The sequence below is a fragment of the Vombatus ursinus genome, unplaced genomic scaffold (genome assembly GCF_900497805.2).
Source record: "Vombatus ursinus unplaced genomic scaffold, bare-nosed wombat genome assembly UNPS02001287.1, whole genome shotgun sequence".
Taxonomy (NCBI): domain Eukaryota; kingdom Metazoa; phylum Chordata; class Mammalia; order Diprotodontia; family Vombatidae; genus Vombatus; species Vombatus ursinus.
Window position 1 is genome coordinate 12,867,056 of NW_020941065.1, and position 13,292 is coordinate 12,880,347.

Sequence of the window (13,292 nt, forward strand, 5' to 3'; positions counted from 1 at the left end):
GTTGCTCTTCCAGTGAATGTAGTGTACGGTATAGAGAATGAAGTCATTGTGTTACATCATGTCTTTTCACCTGTGACTCAAGAAGGCTCCGAAAGCCTTTGGTTGTTGTCACCAGTTCAGCAGTCTGTGCTTGGAGAGGAGTCTGCTTCCTGAACCACAGCAACAACAAGGGCTTTAAGTGTTTAGGAAGGTCCCAGGAGCAGCGTGTCTTCATGGGAACAAGAAGCTTCCATGAAGCTGGGCTGGATTTTGATGGGAGTGAGGTATGCTTGACAGGGAAAGAAATCCAAGAGGATTTTTTAGGAATTCTGGACCACGTCCCTGAAGTTTTATACAAATGAGTTCCCAAAATGTAAATTTGGCCCTATGGTCTCCTCCTTAGTGATGTTACTAAAAGGCTGTGTTTTGGCACAGCCAGCCATTGCAGAAATAAGTTGTACGGTGATGAAAATAACTTTTTCTACCTTCTTCCCAGATTTTATATCCCATCCTCCTAGTTTGTGGTGAGAAGTTTTGGTTAGAATAAAAATACTAATAATAAAACCATCGCCCCTTGTCTACACTGTCTCATCTGACCCTTACAGCCAAGTGAGATAGTTTCTACAGGTACTCATACTCGTTTTACAGATGAGAAAACTCTCCCTTGGAGAAGTTTGGATTTGCCTGTAATTACCCAGCTAGATAATTATTGGAGGCAAGGATTAAGTCTCTGCCTCTTGGAGCCCCTAGCTTCTTCGAGGCTTAGCCCTAGTGTTAGGTCCTCTAAGAGATCTTTTCTGGTGCCCCCGGTTGTTAGTTCTGCTTCTCACTCCATTTCGGCGGTATCTGTTTTATATGTATTTCATTTTACTTCTCCAGGTACATAGCATTTCCCCCAACCCATTAGATGGTTAGCCCCTTGAGGGAACAGAATGTTTGACTTCTGTCTAGACGTCAATTAGTGGGCACTTAATGAATGCTCATAGAGTTAGTTGGAGGTTTCCCCAATTCCAGGCCCAGCACCTCTGACTTGCTGGCCGGGGCCAACTCTCACCCATGACCTCCAGTCCAGCTTCTTTTTCTTGGGTGGGCTCTTAGATTAGGATGAGCTAGACAACACTCTCAGAAAGGATGCTGGGGGCATGGTGATATGTGAAACGAGATCAAACCGTTACTGTCCCTCTGATGGCACATTTTCTTTCTGCACCAAGGCACAGCTGAACAGTCGACTTTGGAGTCTATATTGAGTGCCATCTCATGTAGAAAGGACACCATAGAGTGGGGTGCCTGAAATAACAGTAATGCGTGTTTTTTTAGCACTTTAAAGTTCACCACATGCTTTCCTCTCAACTGCCCTGTGAAGATGGAGGTTGTGCAGGTTTTATTATCTCCATTTTATATATAAGGAAACTTCACCACCTATAAGACACTTTCTCAAGTTCACATGGCTGGGTGGTGGGAAGTGGGAGTGATGAAAAGAAGGAAAAACACAAGGAATTCAATGAAACCCTAGAAATACACAGGAAGGAAGGAAGGAGAAAGAAAGAAAGAAGGAAGGAAGGAGGGAGGGAAGGGAGGAAGGAAAGAAGTAAGGATGGATGGATGGATGGATGGATGGATGGATGGATGGATGGATGGATTAAGCACTTACCCTGTGCAGGCCAGAAGAAAGATAGTCTGTGCCCTCAAGAAAGTTACATTTGAATGGGGGGAAGACAGCATAGAAGAGGGAGCTGAATAGCAGGGCAGAGGAGTGACGCTGCCCAGCATGGGAACAGAGCTCTGAAGTCCTGAAGAAGTTGGGGCCAGAATGGGAGAGGCAGGAGGGCAGGCAGGCCTGCTTGTCCCTCCACAGAATGGAGGCTCAGGAGGAACCTGCCAATGGGAGAAGGGCCTTGGGCTCCGTGGAGGGATAGTCCGTAGGGAGTGGGCCAGAGGGTGGTAGATATTCTAGTGCGAGGAGGGCCCCTGTGCTTAGGGAAGTTCCAGCATGAGCCAGAAGGAGAGAAGGCGTGGTTTTGGAGTCTAGATAAAGTAAGAAACAGAGCCAGGGGAAGAATAGAGGAATGAATTCAGAAGAGAGAAGAAAAGAGGTCAAAGAGGGACCTGGGCAGGTAGGGCTGTTTTTGTTTCTGTTCTATTTAATGTTATAGACACCTCTAAAACTGTACATAGCAATGTTAACAGTTTCATGTATGATTCCTTTTTTTGTTCTTTGTTTATTGAAATATACTCATGCATGTTTGCTCATAATAAAAAAGAAAATAATTTGAAATTCTACTGTCAAAATGCTTTTCAGAAGCATTTTCTCCCTGTATGTAGCCATGTCCTGGCCCCCCTTGGCAGTTTTGTCAAGGCTAGACCTCCTTTTCAGAACAGGTTCATAGACCTCAGATTATGAACCTCTACTAGAGGCATTTCATCCTCCCCATACTCTGTAAGCTACTTACAAATGAGAATAGTTGCATATTTTGCGTCTTTGTATCCTCAGTAATGATAACTACCGTTTATATAGCGCTTTTACATGTACTAGCCATTTTTTCCTCAGTGCTTAGCACACAGTAGGTACTTAATAAATTCGTGTTAATTCCTTAACTCTTGAGCATTCCCCATGTCTCATGTGGTGCAGCCTGCTTACACCTGCCATGCCCCTTCATTGCCCCCTGTGTGATGCTCACTTTTCAGATGCACACACAGTCATCCTCTTCTCCAGCCTGTGGCGTGGTGAGACTGGATCCGTGAGATAGGTCCATCAAAGGTGGAACTCAGCAGTGGCATCTAAGCTGAAGTGACAACAGGTCTTTTAAGAACATCAGAGCCATGATCTGTTGTGCATTACCCCCCCCCCCCCGCCATCACAAAGGACCCAAAGGACATTCCTTCATCCAGTATTTTAAGGAGAAGAGAGACAGCATCCCACAGTGAATAGAGAGATGGCCTGGAGCCAGAAAGACCCGGATTCCAGTCCTGTCTCTGACACCCTCCCTGTGTGATCTGGGACAAGTGACCTCACCTTTTGGTGCTCTGGGCAACTCTCCGCAGCACTGTGGGCTGCAGGGGAGATGCTGACCTGCATCAGTAGAAGGACTTTCCTCTCCCAGCATTTCTGATGCCAGTACAATGACAGGTCCTGTCCCTATCTCTCTTTATGGAGAAATAGCTTAAAATAAACATCCAGTCGCAGCCAAGCTTTATTTTTCTTATGGGAAATATACAGAACATAGTCATTTTCTACATATATTGGTAAAACAAGATTTATAGAAATTAATTTGAAGTTGAGGTGACCCTCTGGGTACAGGATCACTCTGATGCTGGCAGAATGTGAATCCTGCTCACAATCACTCTATTAAAATTTGAGCCCAATACTCTGTAGTGTTGTCTTTTCCCCCTTCTGCTGACAGAGCACAGACGGGCCCTCTTTTCTCCTCCTTTTCTTTTGTCCAATCATGACCACGGACAGTGGACCTTACATGTACCTTTGAGAGTTGTTCAGAAGAAAAATCTGAATGTAATTGAGTAATTGGTAACCAGTGATTTCCTTGTTGCCCATGAAATAGGTATTTTCTTAGTGTAGCCTAAAATGATCTAGAAAGTTGGGACCTCTCTTTTCATAATTTTTCTACAAGATTTTTTTGGTAATTGAAGTTTATATTTTTTGCCAAATTCCTCAGGGGGAGATGTTAGATCAGGCTAAGCCCAATGATTTGAATTTAACTAAGTGTTTGTGTGTGGCCTTTGGGGGATTTGCTTTGTTATTCTATGAGACCTACTGGGAGGAGCCGTCTTTTTCCTCATGTCTTTAATAAAATGAAATGGAAACTTGCTGTCTGATATGCTATCAGAACTGCATTTGTTTTATGGGACACTGAATGTTTATTTGGAGGGTTACCTTTTTTAAAAATTATTCAATAGGAATAGGACAGTGGGAAAGAGAGATAATAAGTGCTTGAAAAATAAATACATAAATGAAAACAATGTTTTAGCCACTGTTTGAGCAAAGGAAATTATAAGGGAAATTATAGCCATATCTCTCTGAAATAATTTTTGCTTTGAAATTATAAATTGCCTTTGTTATTTTGATAGCTCTAATCAAAATTCTGGGGCTCAGGTTTTCGTTTGTACCATCTACCTACCTAAAATGATTAGAAGCAATATGTAAATGATCTAAAGATATTTTAATAGGTGAAACATTTTGTGAGCAAGTTAAAGGCATAGGTCACATTAAGAACAGGGAGAGTAGGGTGATGTACCTTGATCTAGAATACTTATTCTGAAAGCATCAATTGAGGTGGACCTCCAAGAGGTAGAGGCAGAGGTCCCCTTGGCTGCCACCTCACCTGAGCCCTGCCCCATGAGACAAAGAGACTTGCCTCTGGTCATGCATTTAGCACCAGGGCATCCGGCTCCCTGGCCAGGCCTCTTGACACTGTTCTAGGGTCCACTTTCCTTCCTAAGGCTTTACTTCAACTTCTAAAATAATGATCCCTGGGCAGGAAGTCAGAAGAGTAGGCTTTGTTCAAGGCATGATTCTTTCTGCTCTCTCCTTGGTGTTTGACTTTGAGTAGATCATTTAGTCTTTTTTTTTTTTAGTAAGTTTTTATCTGTATTTTCTGTTTCAACATAGTTAGCCTAAGTATTCTTCCCCTTCCCATTCCTAGGGATCCGTCCCATATGATACGTAGTATTTTTTTTAGATATGAGAAAAATCAGCACAACTGATTGATACATTGAGAAAGTCTGAAAACATGCAAAGTGCGGTACCCGTGGAACCCCACCTCCCTGAAGGGAGAGGTTGTGGGTGCCTTCCTCTGTCTCTTCACTGAAGTCCTGTTGGATCTTTATAATATTGCTACACTGGGTTGTTCATTCCATTTACATTGTTGTCATCACTGTGTATGTTGTTTCCTTGGCTCTACTGAATTCATTTTGCATCAGTTCATACAGATCTTTCTAGGCTTCTCCATATTCACCACACACATCATTTTTTGTGTTGTTATTATTCAGTCAGTCATTTTAGTGTTGTCCAACTCTTGTGAACCCAGTTGGAGTTTTCCTGGCAAAGATACTGGAGTGGTTTGCCATTTCCTTCTCTAGCTCATCTTCAGATGAGGAAACTGAGGCAAACAAGGTTAAGTGACTTGCCTAGGGTCACATAGATAAGTGTCTGAGGCTAGATTTGAACTCAGGTCTTTCTGACTCTAGGCCTGGTGCTCCATCCATTGTACCACCTAGTTGCTCAATATAGCACAGTAATATTCCACTACATATACTGCAATTAGTTTAGCTGTTCCCCAATCAATGGACATTTACTTTGTTTCCAATTCTTAGCTATCATGAAAAATGCTACTATAAATATTTTGGAGTATATAGGGACTTTATTCTTATCGGTGACTTCCTTGGGGTATAAGTATAGTAGTGGAGTCTCTGGGACAAAGGGTATGGACATTTTAGTCACTTTATTTGTGTAATTCCAAATTGCCTTCTGAAATGGGCTCTACCAACAATGTCTTAGTGTGCCTGTTCTTCCACAGCCCCTCCAACATGAACTGTTGTCATTTTTGCCTATTTGTAGGGTATGAGGTAAAACCTGAGGGTGGTTGTATTGTCCATTTCTCATATTATTAGTGATTTGGAGCATTTTTTCATGTGGCTGTGAATACAGTTTGTCATTTAGTCTTAAAGGTGAGGCCAGAGGTGCCTCATCTATTAAATGGGAATAATGATGCTTACCCTACCCACAACATCCAAGATAAGATAATATGAAAAGGGTTAGAAAACTGTGCTATTCTACCCAAATGTGATTGCCCCCTCCTTCTCCTCTTCCAAGGGATAGATCCTTATCTTTGAAAATGAGAAATTTTTATCCTCCTACGTAAAAAAGAGTGAGTACTTGAATTCTTGTGAGCCCAAATGTGCTTGTTTAATGAACCAATCCAAAAGCATTTATTTAGCACCTAGTTGGTGCCAAGTGCTATTCTAGGCACTGGATTTATAAAGACAAAATGAAATATTCTTTCTCTTAAGGAGCTCACATTCTGTGGAGCTAGACAATTGGTACAGGCATAAATCTATATAAAAGAAATACAATAGGATTTTGGGAGGGAGAGCACTAGGAGGGCTAATTAATTAGATCATGTCTTTGTTTTCTTAGGTTCATTTAACTTTTCCACTTAAATAATTAGTGCCTCATCAACTTACTGTTTTTAATATCTTTGATATTAACATCTTGTAAAATTAAAGCAACATCCTTCTTCTAATCTTATGAGATAAATGATTCAGTGGAACCTAATTACATATGAATACACAGCAGATGTAGCATTCATAGTAGCAGTGGGGGGATTCTTTCCACCCAAAATGTGTGTCTCTGTTCCTGAATGAGCTATCATTCAGCCCACTTTTGGCATTTGGCTGGTAGATTGGGGGCTGGCAGACCATGTTCAGATCTTGACTCTGCAATGTTCTACTTGTGTGACTCTGTGAATGTCACTTTCTGTCTCTAGACCTCAGTTTTCCTTTCTGTTAAATGGAAGTGTTGGACTAGCTGAGCTCTAAGCTCCTCTTCAGCTCTCAATTCCATGATTTGTGATGCTTTTATTTTTAAGCACCCAAGACTAAAATAATTCCTAATCAATTTTTTTGGTAATTGATATTTTCCCCTTCAGTGCCTCATCTTGACATATGTGTCTGGGCCCTGGTTTACAACTTGTGTGATCCACTTATCAAATGATGGTTTAATTCTAACATTACCCTTAGTGTTTCACCATAAGAGCAGTGCCAATGGTATCATCTTCTGTGTAGTAATTCTAAGCCTTACTGTCAGGAGGTACTAAGGAATGGAGAGCTGAAGAGTCATGCCAATAACTGGAACAGCAAAGGGAAGCTGGCATTGCCCAGCCTTTTGGCACTGGTGCCCATAATGCATTAAAAAAGAAACCCCACCAACAAAACAAGGTCAGCTGGGAGATGGTTTACACCTGTTAGGTAAACCCTCCAAAGAATATTGGCTGGGGTCAGGTGACGGGCTTGTGGTTATATCGATGTGAAATTTTTTTTCTATATAGTTTTAGTTGTGTTTTTTTTTTAGAATGGTATAGAGTGGGTTTGCCTCTGTTTTTCAGACTTTAAGAGAAATGCTAGAGCTTTTCAAAGTGTCAACTTTCTGCCTTGGTAGGGCATAAATCACGTATAACGGGGGCAGTCAGGCAAAAGCAAGAGCAATGGATCTGCAGGCAGAAGACTTGGGTTCCGGTCCTGCCTCTGATTGTTCTTGGCTCTGTGTCCTGAGGCAGATCTCAGGGCCTCAGTGCCCCATGCCAGAGTAGGAGGAAAGCTCTTGTGAGCTCCTGGGATTATGGCATGTAAAAATGCTTTATGCCAGATGAAGAGTGGTGGCAGGAGATGCATTTAGATATTTTCTTCAACCAGTTTGTTCTTTTGGCTTTCTTTTGCTTTCCTCTTGCTAACCTTTTGGCTTATTTTGAACCCTTTAGGATTGCCCTTTCATTGTGTGTATGACCTATGCCTTCCATACCCCTGACAAGCTGTGCTTCATCCTGGACTTGATGAATGGTAAGCAAAGCTGGAGGGGTGGGTGTGGCACGGCCGCTGGGATCTGGGGCCTTGAACTTCCTGGATACTTTGGGCTCTTTGGGTCCACCAGGGGTGCCTTCATTATTGTGCATGGCACTGGGGATACAAGTACAAAGAATCAGACACTCCTTGCCCAAGAGGAGCTTACGTTCTCCACAGAGGAGACAGGACCGTATAAAAACAGACAGCGCCAGTGTGAAGTGAATCAATACAAATATGTGGAAAGCATTTAAATACAAGGTAGTTTGGGAGGGCGGGCAGTAGCAGTTGGTGGGGGTGGGGAGTCAGGAAAGGCTTCACATAGATGGTGGTGCTTGAACTGCTTCTGGAAGGAAGAGAGGGACTTTCTGAGGCAGAGGAAAGGAGCGAGAGCATTCCAGACTTGGGGATGGCTGGATGCAAAGGCACGGAGGTGGAAAATGGAGAATTGTTTCTGAGTTGCAGAAAGAAGACGGGTGTGGAAAGGGAAGTAGTGTCCATTGACAATGTCAGGAAGTTGAAGCCAGATTGTAAATGTCTTTGAAAGCCAGATTAAGGACTTTCTATTTGACACCAGAGGCAACAGGAAGCCATTGGAGCTGATTGAATTGGGAAGTAATCTGGTCAGATCTGTACTTCAGGAGAAATTCCTTTGGCAGCTGTGTGGAGAATGGGCTGGCACAGGGAGAAGCTTCAGGCAGGGAGACCAGCTAGGAGGCTGTTGGAGTGATCCAGTTGAGAAGTGATGGAGGCCCGAACTCAGGCAGCAATTGTGAGTAGAAAGGAGGAGTAAGATACGAGAGGTGGTGTGAAGGTAGAAGCAGCAAGATTTGGCAACTGTTCAAAGTTGGGGTGAGAGGTCACGGGTCAAGTTACCAATCCGGGAGTCCAGAAGGATGAGGGGAGTTTGGAAAGGGAAGGTTTTGAGGGGGAAAGAAAATGTGTTCAGTTTTGGACATGAGGAGTGTGAGGTGTCTATGGGACGTCCAGTCTCTGATGTCCACTAGGCAAATAGTGACGTGGGACTGAAGCCCATGGGAGAGGCCAGGGCTGGATATTTACATCTGGGAGTCACCTGCATGGACATGACAGTTAATATCCATGGGAGCTAATGTGGTTGGGGGTGTGATGTGTGCCAAAACAGGAAACTGAGGAATAATGGGATAGGTAGGAAGAGTACCAGGAGAAAGGCAGTATTTAAAAAACAACAGCCACAGAATTCTAACTCATAGCATTATAGCTAGAAGGACCGTAGCTTTATAGTTGGCAGGGAACTTAGCAGTCATTAAGTCCACCCAGCTTATTTTACAAATGAGGAAACTGAGACAAACAGGTTAAGTGACTTGTCCAAGGCCACAGAGCTAGAAAGTATCTGAGGTGACATTTGAACCTAGGTATTCCTGATTCTAAGTCCAGTACACTCTCCACTATTCTGTGCTGCCTTAATACTCTGAATTTTAGATAAAATAGCACATTTTAAAATTTTCTCTGCACTCCTTTCCCCATCCCAATAAGTGAACATTTGAAAATAATTTTTATAAAATTATACCTGATAAAACGCAGATGAATATGAATCCACTTAAGTGAAAACATCAATTAGATTTTGACCTTGGCACTCAACTCAAAGACCAATGACCAGAAAAACCCAGCTAATATGAGAGATTATTGAAAACCCACTTCCTAGAGTGTTTTCTCTTGTCAGTGAAGACATCTCATACTCCCCACATCATTGGGGCTGAGAATAGTCATCGAATGACTTGGAATGAAATCCATGAGACAGAGATTACTGAAAAACCATTTGGTTTACTGATCCAACTCATCAGACAGCCTAGAAAAAAGGATATCCTATAAAGAATGTTTCTACCTCAGCAAAAAATGTGGTGAACCCAAACAGCCTATGTATGTTAATAGTTTTTTTTTTTATATCTGAACTATTCAATTCATCAAACATCCTTTGTGCATAAGATATATGAAGCCTTGGGGATACAGAGATGTAAAGCTCCCTACCATCAGCATCAAGGCTTTGAATTTGGAGGAGGGAAAAAGGAAAAGGAGCACATGGTAAAGGTCCAGGGCAGTTTGGTAAGTGTGTAGAAGAAGTTAGACAGAACAAAGGAGAACTGTGAGCAAAGAAGGAGCTTGGTCAGCTGTGGACATCAGAGATGATCAGACAATGGAGTGTCGAGTGACCACGAGCTGAACGTCAGCTATGGATTTCACCCACCAGGGACTGAGAAGAGAGAGATGGGGCTGGAAACCAGTGGAAGAAATTGGTATTTTTTTTAATGAGTCAGTTGGGGAAGTGACTAGATTTTTCAAAATAAAAAATATATGCCTTGCTATGAAAAGAGAGTGGGGAAGAAAAGTAATTTGTAAAATAAAGTCACCAAAATTAACACATGTTAATTCCTGTAAGTCAATCAACTTGATGATTTTGTCGTACATATGGGCTTTCTTATTCTTAAACCTGATTGATATCTCTATGATGTGATATAGTATTAGTTGATTTTTTTCATCTGCCATAACAATTAATTGCTAAGCGATCTATTGGATTGCCGTGTAATCTCATTTAACTATTAAAATTAATAGACTGGAATAACCAAAGCGATAGAATTGAGTCAGCCATATAATGATAACATTTATTCCACTACCAGTCTGTAAATGGTAAATCTGGTTTGTTATTTAGTTTACATTAGGGCTGACTTCAGTTTTTCCCAGTGTCCTTGATAAGGACAATTTTCTTGTTTTAACCCTCTCTTTGCATCTCTGAATAGACCCCTTCATCTACAGTTGGATTTTCACTTTTCCCATTTCCATGCCTTTGTATGGGCCGTCCCTCGGGCCTGAGAGGACTTTTTGGTCCCCTGTCTCAGAATCTCTGTCTTCTTTCAGAGCTCAGCTCAAGTGCCCCTCCTCCAGGAGGGCTCATTGACTAGTTAGTGTCTGCCCTCCCAGTGACCTCATATTGATTTGGTTTACGTTTCATCTAGACTCACATCTGTCCGCGCTATTTCCCCAGGTAGAGTGTAAGCTCCCAAAGGGCAGGGGCTGTTTCCTTTTTGTTTCTGTATCCCCACTGCGCAGTGCCTGGCATGCGTGTAGCCAAGAAATGCTTCCTGGTTGGTTGGTTGATGCTCTTTTCAAGTGGACGCTTCTCATCCTTAGAAGTCACAGATTGGCTCTGTGTTGGGTTTTCTTATGGTGGCAAGGACCAGTTAGGCTTGTGGCTGTTTGTACTTCCTCTAAATCCAAGCCCTTTGAGTGAAATTCTGCCTCTGATTTTAGGGGGAGATTTGCACTATCACCTCTCCCAGCACGGGGTGTTTTCTGAAAAGGAAATGAAGTTCTATGCTGCCGAAATCATCCTGGGCTTAGAGCACATGCACAACCGTTTTGTGGTTTACAGAGATTTGAAGGTAATCATTTAAAAACACTGATTTCATTTACTTGGCCAGCTTAAGTGGCTTCATACAGGACAAAAAAAGATGTTTGGAGTTTGATGCCGAATCTTCTCCATGTCCAGCATCTCTGCCCCAGCAGCACTAATCAGACTCACGGGGGCCGGGATGGCCTTGGAGGCCCTCCTTGCCAATAACCAAGCCTGGACACGCTTGTCGATGGCGATGTTCTAGAGAGAACTTTCCAGTGGTCGCAGATGCGCTTCGTTCAGGTGTGTCATTGTTAAGCAGAATGAGGAGTGCTAAGTGAGGAGCACGTCAGCGTGCTGCACGGCCAGAGCCCTTGCTTGGGAGGCCACGGCGGCCGGCGCTCTGCACTCCGTGTGTAACTTTGGGCTAGGGATTGCTAACTTTCTGAACCTCCATTTTCTCCTCCCTCAAAGAAGGGGCTTATACTAGACCTCTGAACAGTCCCTTCTTACTCCAAAGAGTCCATTTTTCTCATTGAAATCCCTAACAGGTATTGAGTGGACATATTTTACTTTATTTGATTTTGAAGACTTTTTTAGAAGGAGTGTGAATTAATCAATTTGTATTCAAATTTTGTTCTAACTACTAAGAATTATTCATGCCTCATTTTTTGTCATCGTACAGTGTTGTTCTTACGGCATGTGAAACAGTAGCTGATCCCTGGCGGACAGCTCCTCAGCCCAGCTGTAATTCTTTGTGGAGGAAAGAGATAGTTGATTTTCCTTCATGAGTTATGATCTGTTTTGATGTTCGTGGGTTCCTTTTTTGCCAGAAAGGTAGTCTGCATTCTGCTTGACTGTTCCTGTGATTCAGTTGAAGATGGATTGACAAATGGCTGCTAGCCCAGTGTATTGGGCTTAGTTTAGAACAACGGCATACTCTGGGGTCCTTTGTCCCGAAATTGTATTTCTTTAACATTTGTGAGGTGCCATTTGTAAAATCCCTCTCAGCAGTCCTTCCCTGTACTATGTGCGAAGAAGGGCATAGTTTTTGACCCTCAAGAGTTGAAAACTCTGTTGTTCTCTGTCTAGTTTTTTTCCCCCCAAGTCTGATGAAACCCTATAAAAAAATGATGAAATGATTTAGAACTAGCAGGGACCTTATAAATCATGTAGTCAAGTCCCCTTATTTTACAGAAGAGGAAACTGAGGCCCAAAGCAGGTCAGTGACCTTTTCTAGGTCACGGTTTTATAAGTGGCAGAGCGGGGTGCTACTTTGGGTCTTCTGACTCCTACCTGTTACTCTGGTTACCTGCCAAAGGAACCTAAGTGATGAGCCAGATGGCTTGGCTTTTTCGAGAGGATCTTATTTTTCCTCAGGTGCCACTTTTTCTTCTAAATTAATTTCAACAGACATGTAGGTTGTGGTGAAGCACCTGTCTCACTGAGGCAGATAGAACCATCAGTAAGATAGGCTGCATGCCCTCCAACCTTTATCAGCTTTGTGACCATAAACAAGTCACTGGACCTCCCTGAACCCCTCATCTGGAAAATGGGAATAAATTCATGTCTCTCTTCCATTCCCTACGTGGTTTTGTGGGGCTCAGGCACAACACAGAATGTACAGTAAGCCCTTTGCCAAACTTGACGTACTGCCTAAATGTCGGCCCTTTCTCTGCATTTCTCTTCATGTATGAGACCTAAGGAAGGAGGGCTCCTTTGTGATTGGCAGGAGCAGTTGTTGCCTTAATCTTTTTTAGAGAGCATTGAGTTCTGATGGAGGCCTGGGGGATGCCAAGTCTGACAGCACCGTGGAGCCCATCATGAGTGAAGTGTTGGTGTTGCCGCCCCGTGAGAAGCTTCCACAGCTGGCGAGGGTGTATAAGTGTTGCTTTCTGTGTTTATATCTAGCCTGCCAATATCCTTTTGGATGAATATGGACATGTGAGGATATCAGATCTTGGGCTTGCCTGCGATTTTTCCAAAAAGAAACCACATGCTAGTGTGTAAGTATTACAGACACATCTGTTCTATCATTAATGACAAATCGTGCTTTTCTACAATGGAATTTCAAATACCCATTTTTTTTACCTGCTTTTTACTCGGGACATTTTATAATTTTTCAAATGCTGTGTAACCCTACCTCAAGGTAGCGTTATGATCATTATTATTATTGTAGGTTCTGTTTTGTATTTAAGAGAAATATGTTCTACTAAAACTCAGAAGGCTTTGAAGATGGGTCTGGAGATGGACTGACTGGGTACCTGCCTGTCTTCCCAGACCCTGCTCAGTTAAGCTCCTCCCCAGATCTTAGACCACCGGGCGAAGGTTTTTTTAAGCCATGATAGTCCAGAAAAGCGCGTGTGCCCGAGTCTAG

The 13,292-nt window shown here is 42.7% G+C and overlaps 1 protein-coding gene across 2 annotated transcripts in view; it reads left to right on the forward strand.

Annotated features, from left to right (window-relative positions):
• Positions 1-13,292, forward strand: part of GRK3 (G protein-coupled receptor kinase 3) — a 136,368-nt gene that overhangs the window by 73,039 nt on the left and 50,037 nt on the right. For both annotated transcript variants that reach the window (XM_027863335.1, XM_027863341.1), the window contains 3 exons: positions 7,470-7,548; positions 10,834-10,964; positions 12,827-12,921. In XM_027863335.1, coding sequence (XP_027719136.1) covers positions 7,470-7,548; positions 10,834-10,964; positions 12,827-12,921 — 305 coding nt within the window. The remainder of the gene's footprint in view (positions 1-7,469; positions 7,549-10,833; positions 10,965-12,826; positions 12,922-13,292) is intronic.